The sequence below is a fragment of the Equus quagga genome, chromosome 1, assembly GCF_021613505.1.
Source record: "Equus quagga isolate Etosha38 chromosome 1, UCLA_HA_Equagga_1.0, whole genome shotgun sequence".
In the NCBI taxonomy this organism is placed as follows: domain Eukaryota; kingdom Metazoa; phylum Chordata; class Mammalia; order Perissodactyla; family Equidae; genus Equus; species Equus quagga.
Genome location: NC_060267.1, coordinates 88,292,053 through 88,310,709, shown reverse-complemented (window position 1 = coordinate 88,310,709; position 18,657 = coordinate 88,292,053). Strand labels below are relative to the sequence as shown.

The following is an 18,657-nucleotide window of genomic DNA, read 5'->3' as shown; positions in this document are numbered from 1 at the left end:
AGGGCGATGTCCCGCAGGCGGGCTCGCACCTTGCCCGCACTTTTACTGCCATTCCGAACTGTGTGTCCCTGGCAGCGAAACAGCACGATGTGATAGCGCCAAATGTTTTACGAAAATATCTTTCTTGTGTGAAATAATAAGAAAAACATATTTGGCTGGAATACAGGCTGGGGAGGAATAGAGGAGCATTTCATCTTAAACACTTCCTTTGTCATTCGTCAAAGACTCTTGATCTTAAAAAAATTCCTAAGAAAAACCCTTTGGCCCTCTCCCTGCCACCTCAGGTCAGTTCCATTTTCTATTCAAACCTACGAGGTGGACTCCTCCCCAGGCGCTTCCTCTGCACCACATCCTGGGCCAAGGGCTCGAATATGTGCCCTCATTCAATTCGCACAGCAGTCCTGGGCAGGAGGCAATGCCTTTATCCTGAATTCAGTGGCTCAGCAAGGTCACACAGCTCCTTAGTCAGGCACGTCTGGGCAGGTCTGAAGCCTGGTCCACCTCTCAAGCACTTCTTGTTCCAGAGGCCCCCTAGAGAGGGTCCTGCTGAAGTCCCCGAGCAGATGGAGGACACAGGTAAAACTGCCTCCTCCCTGAGACCTTCTCACTCCCTTCTCTCCTGCAGGAAACTGTGCTCACTACCAGAAGGGAGGCTGGTGGTACAACGCCTGCGCCCACTCCAACCTCAACGGGGTCTGGTACCGTGGGGGCCATTACCGGAGCCGCTACCAGGATGGAGTCTACTGGGCTGAGTTCCGAGGAGGCTCCTACTCGCTCAAGAAAGTGGTGATGATGATCCGGCCCAACCCCAACACCTTCCACTAAGCCAGCTCCCCTCCTGACCTCTCGTGGCCATCGCCAGGAGCCCGCCCCGGCACACCGGCCCCGGCACAAAGAGCAACTCCTCGCCAGTGCACCCTGGGGCCGGGAGGCCCAGGACGTTGCATTCTGTCTTCCCAAGTCACCGCGGCAGATAACGGAACTAAATCGATACAGTATTCTCTGTCCCTACTACTCCACTTCACGCCAGACAGCCCATCACTTTTCCAGACAGGACAGGACCGCAGATAAGTCTTTCTTTAAATAAATTAAGCCCTTACAATAAAAATACAACTGCAAAATACCTTCATAATATACACGTGTATGAGCCGACCTTGTGCACTTGTGTGTATACCACATATATATGCATTTAGATATATACCATACGTCATATATCTAGATACATATACAGGGTTGCCTTATATACCTAAATACACATATTCTCAATTCTCAGATGTTGAAGCTGTTAACGACAGCTTTGCTCTTAGGAGAAAAGCATTTCATGCATGTTGTGCTCCCTGAGTCTAAGAGCAGATCACAGACTGTGTAGCTCCAATCCAAAGAACCCTTGGCATCCGTGTGCCTGGATTCTTCCAGGGACGTCTACAATGCTATTTGCTCACACAGCGTTTCCTTCCTCACTTAAGAACCCCTTTGCGCACCTAATCAAATGTCAAAATCCCCTTCACTTTCCATTTCTGTACTTCTCCCCATTCTCAGGACTTTTTCACCATCCATCCATCCACTTGTTTGTTCATTCAATTCAACTCAGTCAGTGCCTCCTGTGATCAGTCCTGGGCCCTCGCTGTGGTTCGAGGCAACTTTTCTGCTCTTCTCTGCTCCTTGCCTGCCTACTTCTTACCTTTTCTGTTGCACCGTCCTTTCTTTCCAGGCAAGATTCCTCAGCCTCTGAGTAGAAGACAGTCTGGGCTCTAGGTTTCTGGTCAGGAAAGGGAAGGCCAGGCCCAAAAGCTAACTGCCGGCCGCACAGATAACGTATTCTCAGTTTTGTATTTTCCATTCACACTTTAGCCTATGTGTCATTTTAACCTTCACAGAAATAATAACCTACCTTGCCCAGGAGATATTCAGTTGAAAAGAAGTCATCATCCGATCGTTGGGGCCCACAAATGGCTACAGACCAAAGGTCCCATGCTCTCAGGCCGACTAGAGTCCGCATCTCATCCCCAAACTACACTTCCCTGGAGAACAGGAGCCACAAAAATGAGAACTGGCGACTTCTTGTGAGTCACTGAACGACCAGGGGTCACCGGACCCCTTGGTGGATGAATTGCAGCATGGTGGCTTTCTGAGTCCTGTTGGCCACAAAGTGTCAGACTCAGTACTGCCAGGACTACTGCCAAGCAGGGACAAGAGATGAGTCCAGAAGGTGAGACCCTCCCCAGGGGGCGTGTGGGCTGGGGTGTGCGAGATGTTGGAACACTTGGTACTGTCCATGTCCGTGTGTGCCTATTACCTCAGCATTCTCACAAAATGTACCATGTAGCATGTTTTGTGTATATAAAAGGGAGGGTTTGTTTTTTTCTTAATATATTCCCAGGTTATCCTTGTAATGACACAAATCTGCAATAAAAGCCATCAGTGCTATTTGGATGTATCCACACTGTCTGTTATTGTTTTAGAATGCCTTCCTGGGACCTCTTGTATCAGAGCCTCTTTAAGTAAAACCAGGAAGAGATTCAGCACCAGGGACACACACACTAAAACCACGTAAATCCCACTCTCCCTATCTTTGGTTTCCACCTATGCCCTCAGGAGTCCCATGGCAGTACCTCAGGCCGCGACAGCTTTCTGGAGCTCTGCCTCCTTACACCCAGCCGTGTGCGGGATGTCTCCACTGGATGTCCTGGAAGCACCTCCTAGGCAGTGCGGTCAACACCCGAAACACCTTCCCCCCAGGTCTGCTCCCATTTCACCAAATGGCACCATCCACTCAATTGTTCAGGTCAAAAACAAGGACTTCTCCCTCCCCCTCGCCAAGGTCAACCCCTCCCTCTCTGCAAGCCCTCTTCTCTGCCTGGGTGTAGGCGCCTGTCTCCTCTCCCCTCGACTACAACAACAGGCTCCCACCAGACCAGGAGCCCTGTGCCTCCACCTCCTCTCCAAGCTGACTTCCACGCGATCTACTAGAACCGCCTTGCTGTAAAATCAATCTGTGAGTGGGAGGCATCTCTAGGCATGACAAGAACTCCCAAAACCATAAAGCCAAAGCCTAAGGGATAGGACTAAAGAAAACCCCGAATTTTCTGCCTTCCGAAAGGCAAAACAAAGTAAAATATGACCAACATTGAGAGGCAAGTATCAAACAAGAGAAAAATACAGAGTTAGTATTAATGATACACCAAGAACACTTTCAAATTAAGAAGAAAGATACAAACACTGTGATAGAAAACTTTGTGAAGTACACGAACACGCTAGAAGGCTCACAAATGTCCAAGAAACAAGAAAAGATGCCAACCTCAGTAGTAAGCAGAGAGTGCATTAAATCAAGCATAAACCATCACACGGCGCCTGTCAGATTGGCAAAGACGAAAAAATGTCAGTCTCCACGCGGAGAAGGGAATGGAGAAATGCGTACTCCGTGCACTAGGCATGAAAGGATAAATGGATTCAATACTTTTGAAGGGCTGTTTAGCAATTTACAGATCAGAATTTAAAATGTACTTATACCCTTGGACGCAGCAATCCCTCTTCTTAATGACCGAGCAATACTGCTACGAGCGCTTTTTCTAGCAAAGCTGTGGTTGGGGAGAGAACGTTGAGTGAAGCCTACTTTGCGCTGGGATTGGACTTACATCTTCTTGCGTAACCCTCACAGCAGCGCTGTGAAGGAGACACTGTTCTCCTTACTCCCTAGAAGAGAAAATGAGGCTCACAGTCAGACTCCTGGCAGAAATGCTCTGGCGGCGGTTAGTCCAGAAGGTGCTGGGTATCAGGTGCCAAGTAAGAGTTCTCAACTCCCTTCTCCCAAACTCCAGTCAGTTCTTGGGGTCACAACTGTTGGGGTCACAGTGGAATTCGGATATTATTAAGTGAGAATATCTCAACCTCAGCCAGGCCATAGCCACCCCTCCGCACAGACCTGGAGTGGAGTGTGTGGGACGTAAGGATGGACAGCAAAGGAAAACAGGGTCCAACCTTACTGGTCACTGTTCTTGGGTCCAAACCCCAAAGCAGAGAGCTCTGGAAAGCCATGCTGGACAACATGAAGCAGCCCTTTTTCTAAACCTGTTGGGATCTAAACAAAAGCAGGCCGTGACCTCCTTTTCTCCCAACCCCCACCCAAGCCTGAGTCTTAGTCAAACCACATCCTGGGTAAATGGAAGGAGAGGAAGGAATAAGCCCATTAGAGATGTGGAACCAGCTCTCCTTGGAGTAAAATGGGGGCGGGGGGGGGGGGGGTTGGTCAATTTACCAAACCAACAGCATCAAAGAAGAGAACAGGGGATGGGAGAGCTGTGTTCAAGGGCACTGCGCCTTCGTGCCCGGTGTGTTGCTCCCCCCACCAGCAAACACAGCCAGTCAAGACCCTGGGGTCTGATCAGATTACCACTCCTCCTCCCCCATCCCAGCCAGTGACCTTTTGAGGCCTACAGTCATAGGAGTCCTGCTGTGACTAAGGTCTCCATGGTGGGTGCATCTGCAGAACCAGAGGAAGTCAGTGAAACCCGGTCTTTCTCCTGCCTAAGCCACAACACCACGTCCCAGTTTGGGCCAATACCTTGGTCACTGGAGGGCACCCACCCACCTGCTGGGCTTGTGTGGGGAACATGGCAGGAAGACAGTGATGTTCTCCAAGCAACTGACATTGAACAGGACCCCTTTCCCCAAATCATGCCAATTTTGAGCAAGATTGAAAGAGAGACCTCTGAATTACTGACAACAGTAGTCACGGGAGTCTATGATGCTCCCAATCCACAGATGCTTTTTGGGAGCTCAGGGGATGTTTCCTGATCTCCCAGGACCACCTCATCTGTTACCTACAGTCCTGTAAAGACTCTTGATTATAGTAAGAGAAAGCCAGACAACTGGATTAAGCAAAAAAGGGGACATTTTAAGTGTAACAAAATGTTAAACAGGCACTCTTTCTGCCTTGGTTTTATCTGAGACTCCAAAGGCTAAGGCCAAAGTAATAACTGCCAAGTGTCCCACATTCTAAAACAAGGAGCAAGACATCCCTGCAAGGCAGATGGCCCCAAATTGGTCCCACGGCATTAGCTGACTGCCCAGCTGCAGCCTGTGTAAAACTGCAGAAAAAATACCCTGGGGTGGAGGAATGACACGCTCCTCCACCACCGCAGGAAGGGTGGGTGCTCCCCTTCACCCTAAATCAAGTGACAGGAACCACAAGGGATCGTTCCAAGAGTCTGGCGTGGGCCAGCACAAGCTATGCTGTCTGGCTCATGCCTCCAGCCTATGGCCCTGAGGCAGAGAGCAGTGGGAAATGGGACTGCACTGGAAGCAAAAGGCAAGCCCACGACGGGGGCATGGCAAGCAAGGACATGGGTTCCCTAGGAATTAGGGGGCAGCCTGGATGGCGGGGTGGGAGTATTGCAGGAGGCCCAGGAGCCAAGGAAGGAGTTGTAAGTGGTCAGCTGGAGGAGAAGCGTTACTCCATCAGGGCAGCTGAGTCAGAGGGGCCCAGAAGGGAAATTCTGAGGCAGCAGCAGCAGAGAGGGAGAAAAGACAACATGAGGGCGCTTTGGGCATCTGGCACACCCATAGGGCACAAGGTCGGGTTTATGGCCAAATCTTACCCCTTGCTTCTCCCTCTCCCGATTCCAACCCCAAGGGACACAGACCTCAGCAGGCAAGTCGGGCAGGCAGCAGGACTCTGGGATCTGGTGAAGGAGCTGACTTGTGCGCCCTCCCCCACCCAGGCCTCCAAGTCTGGCCGGGCTTTCAGAGTCCAGACTTCTGATTACTACACTGGACTGTCTGCAGTGGCAGGACTGTTAGAAAGGATGGGGCTGCCTAAGAGCAGAAAGACTAAGGGGGCTGCTAAGTTTTCAGCGTTGACTGGGAAAAGAACTAGTCCACAGAGTAGGCTGGAAAGGACACTGGGGAAAAAATAAAGTTGGTTTCCTCTTACACCTGATTGAGTCCAGCTTATTTAATAAGCTGGTTACATAAGGACACGAGGTATCTCCCAGAGTCCATGAGCAGGGACACAGCTGGGCCTCACGAGGGCCAGGAACCAGAAACTGCCTGGAACGCCTTCAAGAGGCAGGGCAGCTGCTTCCTCAGCTTCTCTCCCTTTCTTTTCCTGTTCCCTTGCTTGCAGAGTTTCTTTCTCTGTTTCTCATTGTGCATCCACTTGCTTTTCCCAGCACAGAATTCCTGAGCTCATATGTCCTGGTCTGAGTGCCAGCAAAGACTTCAAGCACCTCTCAGTTCCAATGCCAGCCCCTGGCCAGAGGACCCGACTGGCCCACGTGGGGTGGGTATCCACCTCAATCCTATCCACTCTGGCCTCAGAGCAGAGCTGGGTGGAATGAACACTGCTGCTGGAGTTCAACATTGTACGAGAGGTGGGGGGAGTTCCCAGGTTCCCAAAGAAGGAGGGGCCACGTGCTGGGTCTATATCCAGAAAGGTATATAGACTACAATCTAGCTGTTGTTGGTCCCCGTCCTCTGCAGGGACCATATTTTGCCAGCCAGGTGGATTTTGTCCCATTACTCATTAGATTGTGTCCTATTCCCCAACCCCGCCCCTGATGACCCCTGCCCTACCCGAGAAAGCACACCCAACTCTTCCAGGCCCAGCTGGGTCACTAAACATGACACCTGGCTGTGCCCAGACAGGGGTCTCCTGCCCTTCCTGGACACATCGAGTTTCTCAATAGTCTCTATGGATGCAGGAGGCAACATGGTCCCACTGTGGGGGTCTTCCTGGCAGTATTTTGCTCTAGATAACACTCATACCATCTGCCATCTATGGGGTGCTTCTATAAGCACCCTCCCTTCGACATAACAGAAATTCAGGCTTACAGATGTAAGTGACTTGCCCAAGAACATGCAGCCTGGGACACTCAGGATTTGAGCTTCTGTAGCATTAGATCACTGTCCCCAAGGATGAAACAAAACAACTAAGGCTCTTCTCTCACCCCCTCGTCACTCCCTAGTACATCTGAGGATCATGGCAGCACGGAGCCTCCTGCCCGTAGGCGTGGGGATGTGAGGTAGCCAGCCAGCCTGCCTGTGCGGAAGCAGCTGGCTGGACAGTAGGTCCCCAGATGTCAGGAAGCTAGTCCTGGGCTGTTTGCTCAATTTATCTCAGAGCAGCGGGCCCAGAATATTAGGGGGCTGTGATGGAGAACATTTCACAGCTTCTTGGGGCTCCCAACCCTTTGTCAGGGTGAAAGCTGCTTGGCCCTGCCTTTCTCCTTCCTCTTGTAGAACAAGAGAGCCGCTTGTCCTACGAACTACAGACTCAGCCCCACCTTTTGGCACTCTTAGTGTCCCACTTGCAGCTGGTCTGGCTGTCACCTCATGTACCATTTCTACTTGGTCCAAGTCCTGGTTCACATTGTCTGTAACTGGGTCCCTGTTGTGGCGGCTCGTCTCCCATCTCCCACGCCTTTGGACCTGGGACCTGCCTACCTAGTCTCTCCCAGATCCCAGCGTCAGGCCTGAACCAGCCCCAGTCTGGGGTTCTGTTACGTGTGAACACAAAGCCTTGGTACCAACCATCACCAAGCCATTCAAGTGTCTCGATCTCTGCTGACCTTGGGCATCCTGGGCCAGCTCAGCCCACACATGGGAACCCAGACATACATAATACTTCCCATCTGTGCCGCCTTCCCAAAGCACTTCCACATGTGGCACCTCCCGGGTGGGCGGCCCATCTGGCTGCCCCATCCTCTGCTCGTTGACAGTTGTATTATCAGGCTCCATGGGCTGGTCAAGGGGTGCTCCCTTCCCCCTGCTTCAGCACGTATACCCTCCTGATGCCGAGGGACATCTCATGATAGAAGAGAGCTCCTTGGGCAAGGGTGGACAGGCCACATTTGCCCTGACCCTTAGCAGAGCCAGACGTGGCCCAGAGCCTGAAAGGGTAGCTAATGTACAGGGAATGGAATTAGAATTCCCTTCTGGAGTCATGTGATAACAGAAGCCAATGCCCTAGTCATCTCAAAGCAGGGAAAGAATTAGCAGAAGCAGGCAGCCTCCTTGGAGCCCAGAATGCAGACCAGGCCCAGGCAAGAGTGCCCAGGCACGGAATCCTGTCAGCCTCCTCTCCACGGGAACCCAACAGCGAGGCAGCCTTTTCTCATTGATCAGGGAGGCACAGGGTTGTGCCGGGCACACAGGGAGATGGATTAAGGACAGATATTCAGGACACAGAGGCACGAGCAGAGGGCAGCTGAGCAGTTGGGTGGGAGGCCTGAAGGCCTGGCTGCCTCACCCGGGGCCCAGGAGAGCGCAGGGAGTGTGTTTCTCTGCCAAGAGCACAGAGAATTGGTGGGTAGAGAAATGTATATTAAAACAAGATGCCATCTTTCACCTACCATTTTATCCTAAAGAAAAACAATTGGTAACACCCAGTGTTGGTGAGAAGGGAGAAAACAGGCATGCCCACACTTTGTTGGTGGAAGTGTACCCGTGACCCTCCCAGAGGGCATTCCAGCAGTAGCTACCAAAAATAAAGTCCTGCAACTCCACTACCATCACCCTGTGTCTCAGAAATGGCTGACGGGTGAGTGAAGGTGACACGGATGCAGACGTTCTCCTCTGCGCTACCTGTCAAAGGGGGAAAGCACAAGCAACCTGAGTGTGCGTCAGCTGGCGCACGGCTCAACAAACCAGCACGTATCTCCACACTCTTCAACAGCTCAGCCACGCTGGGCGCCATGGAGCCACCGCAAAGAATGAAGGAGTTCTCTATTTGCTGTCACTGAACAACATTTGTGACACGTTAAGTGGAACAAAAGTAAGGTGCAAAACAACACGAATAAAATGTTCCCATTTTGGTTTAAAAGCACATATTATTCACACGCCCCCACGTGCACAGATATTCATCTAGGTAGATTAAAATGCCTGGAAGGATACACACCAACTGTTAACAGTTGTTGCCTCTGGGGAGTAGGAGAGGAAGAAGGGGATTTTTGCGTTTTAATTATAGACTTTTTTAGTGTGAATGAGTTTTACAACAAACAATGTGTTACTTTTGTAATTTAAAAAGTTTCTAAAAGAACGAGTGGGTGCTGAACACCACTCTTGAGTGCAGCCTTTCCAGGGGACCACAGAAAATGGAGATCTTCTTGTCTCCCCTGAGCAGGCGTTCCTGGACCTCGGGAGATCTGGACACATCACACTCCAGCGCCCGGCACACACCTTATGAGGATGATACAGGCAGCCTTGCTGAGGGTAACTTTCTAGACCCTTCTCAGGCACCTTTCTTCCTTACAGAGGTGCAAGAATTTGCCACCTCTCAAAGTGGCAACCACCCCCTCTGTCCAATAGGATTTCCTCCCCTCAAAGTTAGCTTCTGAGAGGGACCCAGCATTTCCTGCTGCCCTAGAATTCAATCTTACAGTTTTCTGTGTGTTGAGTTTTACAGCTGATTGTGTCCCAATACAGATGGGGCAACAAGGTAATAAACGTGGGATAGTGATAAAGGTTGTGCACTGAACCAGTTATCCACTGCTGTGTGACTCTTTACCCCAAAACTTAGAGGCTGACAACAATAAACATCTATCATCTTGCAGTTTCTGTGGGTCAGGAATTTGAGTGTGTCTTAGCTGGGTACCTCTGGCTCAAGGTGTCTCATGAGACTGCAGTCAAGCTGCTGACTGGGGCTGCGGTCTCATTCGAGGGCTCCACTTAGGCAGAATCTACTTCCAAACTCACCTACATGGCTACTGGCAGGCCTCAATCCCTTGCCACATGGGGCTCTCCACAGGACTGTCAAACACACGGCAGCTGGATTCCCCCAGGATGTGTGATCCGAGAGAGGAAGTGAGAGCCAGCACCCAAGGTAGAAGGCACAGTCTTCTTGTACTCTAATCTCGGAAGTGATGTCTCATTATTTCCGTCACATTCTATTTGTTAGAAGCAAGTGAACACCTTCTGCCCATGCTCAAGGGGAAGGGATTACACAAGCACACAGACACCAGGGGGCAGGGACCACTGGGGGCCATCTTACAAGCTATCTACTACACGAAATCTTTCAGATTCCCAGGACCACGGTCCTAACTCTCTCCCTCCAGCACAGTGCAAGGAGATGTCCCAATGGCCCCAGGTTAGTCTTGAGGACGGAGAAGCTCACTAGTCCTTGCCCTACTCCTAACCCTTTTCTTCTTTATGGCAGCTGACCCTGCAGAGCCCTCAGTCTCCCATCTTGAGCCTCTGTCCCACTCAGGAGAGGCCCTGGAGACATTCCTATCCCCGGCCCACACTCCTGGTGGCCCCAGAGGGTGAAGACCTGTTAGAGGGAACATGGGGCATATTCTGAGGTTAGCAGTTGGGCACTGGGGTCAGACCTGGGTTTGAGCACTGGTCTCACCACTAGTAAGTGGCACTAGTTAGTGGTGAGACCTTTAATATGAGTCTTGTTATGCGCTATGAAATAAGTTAAAAATAGTGCCTCCCTCAGAGGAAGGAGCGGTAGGAGGATTCAGCGAGATAATGCACGTAAAGCGCTCAGTGCAGTGCCTGTCACATGGTGAAAGAATAAACATGAGTTGTCATTATTATCATGATTGTTAGCTTCTAATTAAAAATCCAAAGACCAAAGGTCAAAGAGGAGCAGGCATCTCAATGAGTATATACAGATTCCTGCTATGAAAACACTTTCTCTTGTACAAAATGGGTTTATGCTCTTACCTCCTTTTGGGGGATCAGATAAAAATTCTTGACCCAGAGAAAAGTTGACTACAAGTCCTCCCCGTACCCCAGAAGGGACAAACGTGACAAGGTGCTCAGCTCTGGGCAGCAAAGTATGCAGGAAACAAACCTCTCCCCAACATGTTTTCCTCCCACACTGTTTCTCTCCATGGAGACAGAGATATTAAACAGAGGATGCATAAGTTAAGGCTGGGTGGAACCCCAACCAGAGCATGAGGTCTTGAGTTAAACTTGGTATGCACCTGGCATATGACGTTTGCTAAGTCATAAGACATTGTGGGTTTTTTCATTCATAAAATGGGGAGTTTAATAACATCCACTGGCTTTTTGTAAAAATTGAGCAAGACTGTGGAGTCCCCAAGAAATGTGAATTTTAAGGTAACAAATCCTGAGATTGCAAAAGTAAATGCAAAGTTCTCTTCTGGAAGGAAGAGATTTAAGACAATCTGCAGCTGATCACCCTAGAAAATACGTAATGGAAAAGGTTTCCTTCATTTGGGATGCGTCGTGTCTTTGCGATTATTCTGCTGATTGAGAAGCATGTTTGACGGGTCAGAGGGCAGCTTCTCCCTGCTTGCTAGGCCCCCAAGAGGGTGGATGCCTGGATGTGGGAAAAGGGGAACTCGATCAAAGGCTCTCCTGGGCCAGGGGAGGGATGGCAACAGGTCGGCCCCTGCAGCATGTGGCCGCTGCAAAGAAGAGAAAGGACACAACCCACGGGCTCCAGGAGCAGGCATTCCAGAATGCCAGCTTAAGCTTTTCTCATGGCACTGACATCCCCTTATCCATCCCTATGCTATGCTTCCCCAGCTAAGGAAGGAGGAGTCTGGCTCCACACAGGTCCAGCTGGAGAGACGACTGGTTAGGAAAGGCAGGAGGGAGGGATCAGAGGTTTGGGGCCAGGCAGCTGGCTGAGGCACCAGGCAACAACCAGGATGGGCCTGTGGAACAAATGAGTATTCTTTGGGGATCCTTGCAAACACGTAGGGTGGGGAACTAAAAAAAAAAAAGGCCGGATTTCCTGCATGTGGAATGGAATTTTTTCACTTGGGCATTAAAGGAAAGGATTAGCATTAATGTTGGCAAACTTGGGGTCACCTGGCTCACACTGTGGTAACCCTGGCTTGGGAGCGATCAGACTTGGCCCTGGGAGGGTGGTGGCCCCCACCAAAGGGGCAACAGCCACTCTGATCCATGTTCTGGGAAGCAGAAGAGCTGCGGGCATCCAGCAGCTCAATCCCTCCTGCCTTCTGGAGGAAGATCAAGAGAGCACCTGTGCCTGCCCTTTCACTTCTGCTTTAAGGGTGCCCACAGCTCTAATGCACACAGTGATTCTCAAAGCCAGACTACAGGGAAATGCCGTGTGTCTCCATCAGGTATAAGGGACATGCTCACTGACAACTGTTTCACATCTTTCCAAGTCTTTGCTCTAAAATGAACTGTTTTTAAAGGGCTTTCCCTCCCCCTGTAGCAATTTCTGAAACACAGTGATGCACCCCAGGCTTCTGCATGGTCCCCTACCCAGTATTCCCTCCTCCAGCCTGACCTCCTCGAAGCCACTCACATGCTGTGGGCAAGGCAATGTGTGTTAATGCAAATCCAATCCACTCGTGCCCTTGCTTAAAACCCTCCATGGATCCCTGTTGCTCTTTGGGGGCCGGAGCCTGAGCGCCCCACTCCCACTGTCTGGGCCCCAGGCGATCTCACCCTCCCTTCCCCTCCAGCTGCTTCTCATGACACTCTCCCCCTCATTCTCTACTCTCCAGCCAGTTTTTTCAACAAGCATGTTTTTCCTCACTTCAGGGCTCTTGCATAAGCTGCTGTCTTTGTCTAGCATGCTCACCTCCCACCTCTTCACTCAGCTTACTCATCTTTTAGGGCTTCCCTCCAGAAAACCCTCCCTGGTCCCCCAGACTTGTTTGGGTCCCCCTTTATTTGTTTCTTTGCCTTTCCCTTCAAAGTGTTCAGCTCACGTTTACTTTCTTACTTACTGCCAGTGATCAGATCTGGGCTGTGAGCTCCAAGAGAGCAAAAATAGTGTGTGACTGGTCCCTCACCTAACAAAAGTGCCTAACCATCGTCTAACAACCAGCAGCAAGAACCCACCCATCTAGCCCAGGGCCTGGTGCGTGCTGCCCCCAGGCTCAGAGCACAAGGCCCTCACACACCTCGCTGTTCTGGGGGCTTTGGGGCATCACTGGAAACACTTCTTTTTGAAAGTCCTTTTAGATAGCCAACAGTTTAGGTCTGTTTATTTTATACTCAAAAACAACTTGCCTTTATTTTAAACTTCAGAGTTCATATTTGAAAATAAAGCCTTACTTTTTAAAAATGGGAGGGTTTGCTCATTTGAAGGAATAGTTTAGGTTCTAGAATTTTACTTGATGTATTAGAAGTCTGGGTAAATTTACCAAGAATGTCTAACTGTTCTCTTACTATTTAGAACTGTCAGAATGCCTAATGCTTGTTCCTTGAGAGATCACAATTTTCCACATTGCCTATAGTCACTTCTAGCATCGTCTCGAAACCTTTTAAAATCCATTACATTCCGAATTTTATTTAGCTATTTCCTGGAGGGAAATATAGGTAGTGAAAACTGAACACCTTCTAAGTCAATAAAGCTATTTAGAAATAACTGGGATGGCCATTCTTCACAGCTCTCCGCCTGCTTTATCACTTCAATCTGAACTGAGGGTTTATGAGGAGCCGCTATCAGATAAAATTAAGCTTCAAATAATTGACCTATTTCCTACTGCTATTTTTACACTTTGAAGTAAATAGGAAGAAACTTTTTGAGACAAAGAGAGTCTTATTTTTAAAATGTAGTAAGTTTTTCCCTCAGTGTTTTTTAAATTATGTTGCACGAGAAACTCAGTGCACCAAACTGCAGCCAACTGGCTCTGAAATTTGCATCGAAAGGAGTTGGAATAGACACCCACAGTTAGTAACAACTGCTAGTACTATGGGAGGGTATCTTTACATGGAGCAAGAGACACACACGTGAATAGTCCCAGGAAACCAGTTAGCACAGAACCTTCCACAGAGGATTAAAAGAATCATTACAAAAATAAAACCCATACTTGCTCTTAGAGGCAAGTAAGTGCTGAAGCAGCATTCAGGGTCTCCAGCAGTGGAACCGACAAAGCAGCTGGAAATATCAAGGGCTGACCTGAAGTCCCTCCCAGAAAATAACTCCCTCCCCCAGGGAAAGACCTACAGTGAGGACTTTGCCAGGGCAAAGAGAAATGATTTCAGACAATTTTTTTTTATATTGTACTTTCCAGGAATTATGTAACTATTCCTCTTCCGATAAACAAATCCATCCCTGGGACAGGTTGGGTTTTCGGGAGGATCCGGTACTGACACCACAACCCGGATTTGGGTGAGGTCTGTCTGTGCGATCAGGGGTGCAGGTAAAGCCCCAGCTGCCCTCAGGATGGATGGCCCCACTGAGCCTCAGAAAGGGATCGTGCTGCATTCTTTTTAAGGAAACTACAGCACCCCCATGGCAAACACACCATCCTGGGAACAGAAGGCACATTGGAGTCACCTTCTGTTCCTTCAATCTGACTTATTTATGTCAGGAGTGGTTCTGATGCAAGTATGAGAAATGCCATCCAACTGGTTTAGGGGTAGAGGGAAATCCTCTTATGGCTGAAGGGATAGGAGCACGGCAGTTAAGCTGGGCTCGCTTGGAGGCAGGAGCAGGAGGGCCCTGCGGGAGAACAGAGGTCCACACGGAGCCTCTTGGGAAGCACCTGCCAGGAAGAGGCAGCTGAGACGAGGTGATCAAGGACCCGGAGGACTGCATCTGTCCAGAAACTCAGTGGCAAGGGGCCCCAAGGCCGGCGGAGGCTTCGTGTCCACTGCAAGTGCAGATTTGTCCCACGGCCTAATGAGGGCTTTCGTGATGATGCACAAGGGACCTCTGGCCAGTGGTCTGAGGAGGGGACTCATCTGAATGTGAGGGATCTGGGTGCATCTGCTTAGTCTGATGACAAGGTACACAGGTCAGAAAGGGAGATGGTATTGGTCCAGTCTGCCTTTCACTGAGACCCCTGACCAACGCCCTCAGAAGCCAAAGACAGCACTGCTTTGTGGTCCAAGAACAGAGAGTGTCACAAGAAAGAGTAAGATAATTCATCCCACTTCATACAGTGCCCGATGGAGGCCACCCACAAGTACTAAATGGCAGAGGACATACAGGTGGCAACTGCAAGGGAGGAGTAGGAAAATAATGACCTGGACAGTGGAGGTGGGGAGTCGGGACAGGACAGTGTCAGAGGCTTAGGGCTTATAGCCAGACTATCTGGGCCAAGTCCTGGCTCTGCCACTTTCCAGTTATGTGACCCTAGGCAACCTCTCAGGCCTGCTTACTCAATGGGCTATTGAGCATTCATTGAGATAATGCATTAAAATGTCTAGCAAAGTGCCAGGCACAGAGAAAGCAAACAATAAACAACAGCTCTCATGATCATTTTATAAGAGACAAGAGGCCACCCTTAATGATCCCAGAGCATGTCTGCTACTCAAACCAGTGGACTGCACTGGGCTACTCGCACCCTAATACCACGGATCTCATCCTTCAACTGATTAGCCTCGGGCAAAGCAGGAATGGGCCCGGGGGCTGTGCACACCAACACGCCCCCACCTGTAGATCTGAGATGGGGATTTGCCAGTCATCAAGCAGAAAGACACTGCAGTTTACAGCAAGCCGTAAGAAGACAACAAGGAAAGGATAAGAAAACATGAGAAAAGAAAGCATAGAATGATATTCAATTCAATAATATGGCTTAAGACCATACAAAAGTGAAAGACTTTTACTCCCCTACTAAAAGGCAAGGTCTCTCATAGTGGGTCCAACTTACGCTGTTTTCAAGGATCATGCCTAAAAACAAAGCAATTTAAAGCATTAAAATCTAAAATATAGTCAAAGATTTATAAAATGAATGTAAATGAAAAATAAAACAGATTTCACAGAATATCAGACAAAGAAGTAAAAGTAAACAAACAAATGGTATCCAGATCATTTTGCACGGGACGCTTCACAATGAACTTAGGACTGCTATAAACTTCCGTATGCTAAATGATGCAAGGCAAAAAGGATTAGAAACGCAACGGGACTCTAACAGGTTTCTGTCTTCATAGACCAAGTTGTCAAAAATTAATCATTTGAATATTATAATGGAATTAAAAAAGTAATTTGAGAGATTATACATTCTTTTGCAGCACCCATGAAACATTTACAAAAACTGATATTATATTAAACCACAAGGTAAATATCAAACATTTAAAAAACCTAGAAAGCGTGTATGTCACATATTCTAAACCAGTGTAAAAAAATTAGAGAGAAGACTGTTTTTAAAAACCAAAGCCATTTATAGTGGTGTTATGCATAATAGCCAAAAAGTGAAACAACTCAAACATCCATTAAATGATGAAAGGATAAATAAAACGTAGTGTACCCATACAGTGGAATACTATTTGGCAATAAGGAATGAAGTACTGATCATGCTCCAACATGGATGAACTTTGAAAACATGACGCTAAGAGAAAGAAGCCACTCATAAAAGCCCACATATTGTATGATTCATTTCTATGAAATGAACAGAATAAGCAAATCTATGGAGACAGAAAGGAGATTAGTGGTTGCTGGGGGCGGAAGGGAGGTGGCTAGAAGGAAAAGGGAGTGACTACTAATGGGTGTGGGGTTTCTGTTCAGGGTGATAAAAATGTTCTAAAATTGACTGTGCTGATGGTTGCACAACTCTGAACATACTAAGAATCACTGAATTGTATACTTTGAATGGATGATCTATGAATTGCATCTCAATAAAGCCATTTTTTAAAAAAAAGTAAAAACCTCAAGCCCTTGAAAATTAAAAAACCACTACCTTAAATAATACTTGGATAAAATAAAAATTGAAACTACAATTACAGAACATTTCAAGAATATCACTGAGAACACTATACATCAAAACATGTAGGATACAACAAAAGCAGCAATTGGAGGAAAACGAACACCCTTGACTAGTCCCCCCAAAAAGTGGAAAGAACAAGATATACACAAATCACCCAATAATTCAACTGCAGCAGTTAATGGAGATAACAAAACAACTTAAGAAAAGCAGGAGAAATGAATTACAAAAGACAAAAGCAGAAATTCCGTATTTCATCAAATCTAGGATATCTATCATAAGATGCACCATTATTTTATATATTATTAAGAAAAACTGCTGCCAATTAAAAATTGTCACAGTGCTTTGTAACCATCAATTGAAAGATGCATCCCAATTTCAGAGGTGTTAAAATGTGGAAAGAAAAAGCACATTCTAGACTGATGAAATACAGTAAATTAGAAAGCAGAAAGACAATGCGACTGATAAACAAATACAAAGTCTAATTCTTTGGAAGGACCAACAGACGTACCTCTGGCAAAGCAAATTAAAAAAAGAAAGAGAAAACAAAAATGCAAACTATTAGGAATGCAAAGCAAATATAACTATATACACACAGGAGGTTAAAATTTATAAGAGAATATTATGTATAAACTCTATGGTCAAAAAAAACGAGAAAAAAACTCTATGCTAATAATTTTGAAAACTTCGATCAAATGGACAATTTTCTACTAAAATTAAATTTTCCAAGTTGGCTTTAAAAGAATTAGAAAATCTAAATAAATGATGCTTGTGGAAGACATTTAAAAGCTGTCAAAAATCTATTTCCAAAAAATTGCACTAGATCTCTGAAAATATTAGGAGTCACTTCTATAAAACCTTAATTTCCCTTGTTATTAATATTATTTTAGACCATAAAAAGATAAAAACTTTTTCATAAAACTAGCATAACTGTGAAACCCAAACTACAAGAAGTATTTTTCACCTGTCAAATTGGCAAAGAAAAAAAAGAGAGAAAGGAAAAGAAAAAAAGCATATGAAAATGCACAATATTTGTGCATGTGAGTGAAATAGGCAATTTCACCCCCTTCCAATGAAACCTCTACGGAGGTCGTTTTGAAAATACACATGAAAAGGCATACAATTCTGCCTAAGTTTTGACCCAATAATCACACTTCTAGGAATTTATTATAATGTAATAATCATTACTATACGTAGAAAGTTTTTGCAACAAGGATGTTCACTGTAAACTTTTAATAGCAAAAATGTAGAAGCAACTTAAGTGTCAATATTAGAGAGCAGATTCTAGTTTGACAAATCCTTCTGATGAGACTGAGTCACAGCGTAGAAATACAGCTCAGAAATGTTCATGATGGAGTAAACATACGTATTTTACATGCACCTGAATGAATGAAAGGATATGAAGCAAAATCATGATTATCTCTAGGTGAGATAACAAATGATATTAATTTTCTTCTCTTCCTAATTCCTGACAGGGAACATGTATCATTTTCTAAAGAGAAGAATCAATAATTGTCATTATAATCTTATTGGTACAAATCTTATAAAATATATTAATAATGCCCAGAGAACCAGACAGAGGGGTTTGGGCCTGAGTTCTCCCAGTTCGGGAGGATGTGGATGAGCCAGTAAGAGTCTTGTTACTGTCACTGTGACCCTCTGGGCTGCAGGCTAGGGAGGCTTGGGATTCACTGGTCACTTGTGTAAGAAGCAGAATATCCTTGTTTCAAGACCCTCATCAAGGTTCCCATCCCTGGGAAGTATCAACAGCCTGTTCCAATCCAAGGAGCTAACCAATTACCTATTTATCCACAGCCCGTGAGGCTTCCTGCAAAGTTCTCAACTAGAACTGTAGAAACATCTTATTTGGCACTGAGCAGGTTTCTTAAAAAATAATAAGCCAACTCAGACTCCTACCGAGATAGGGAATACTGGGAACCATCTTCAGGCTTCGGATATATTCCCGAGTCCGCTTGTAATTATCTTCTTTAGACATCAGGTAGTCCAATTTCTCAAAGGTGGTCTTGTCTTTTCGATTCAAAAGCTGGAG

The 18,657-nt window shown here is 47.2% G+C and overlaps 2 protein-coding genes across 22 annotated transcripts in view; one reads left to right on the top strand and one right to left on the bottom strand.

Annotated features, from left to right (window-relative positions):
- ANGPTL2 (angiopoietin like 2) overlaps positions 1–2,439 on the top strand; it is a 35,099-nt gene extending 32,660 nt beyond the window's left edge. Inside the window, exon 5 of the mRNA XM_046686182.1 lies at positions 626–2,439. Within this exon, the coding sequence (XP_046542138.1) occupies positions 626–825 (200 nt within the window). The 3' untranslated portion in view covers positions 826–2,439. The remainder of the gene's footprint in view (positions 1–625) is intronic.
- RALGPS1 (Ral GEF with PH domain and SH3 binding motif 1) overlaps positions 1–18,657 on the bottom strand; it is a 271,251-nt gene that overhangs the window by 131,671 nt on the left and 120,923 nt on the right. For all 21 annotated transcript variants that reach the window (XM_046686090.1, XM_046686100.1, XM_046686023.1 and 18 more), the window contains one exon: positions 18,525–18,651. In XM_046686090.1, coding sequence (XP_046542046.1) covers positions 18,525–18,651 — 127 coding nt within the window. The remainder of the gene's footprint in view (positions 1–18,524; positions 18,652–18,657) is intronic.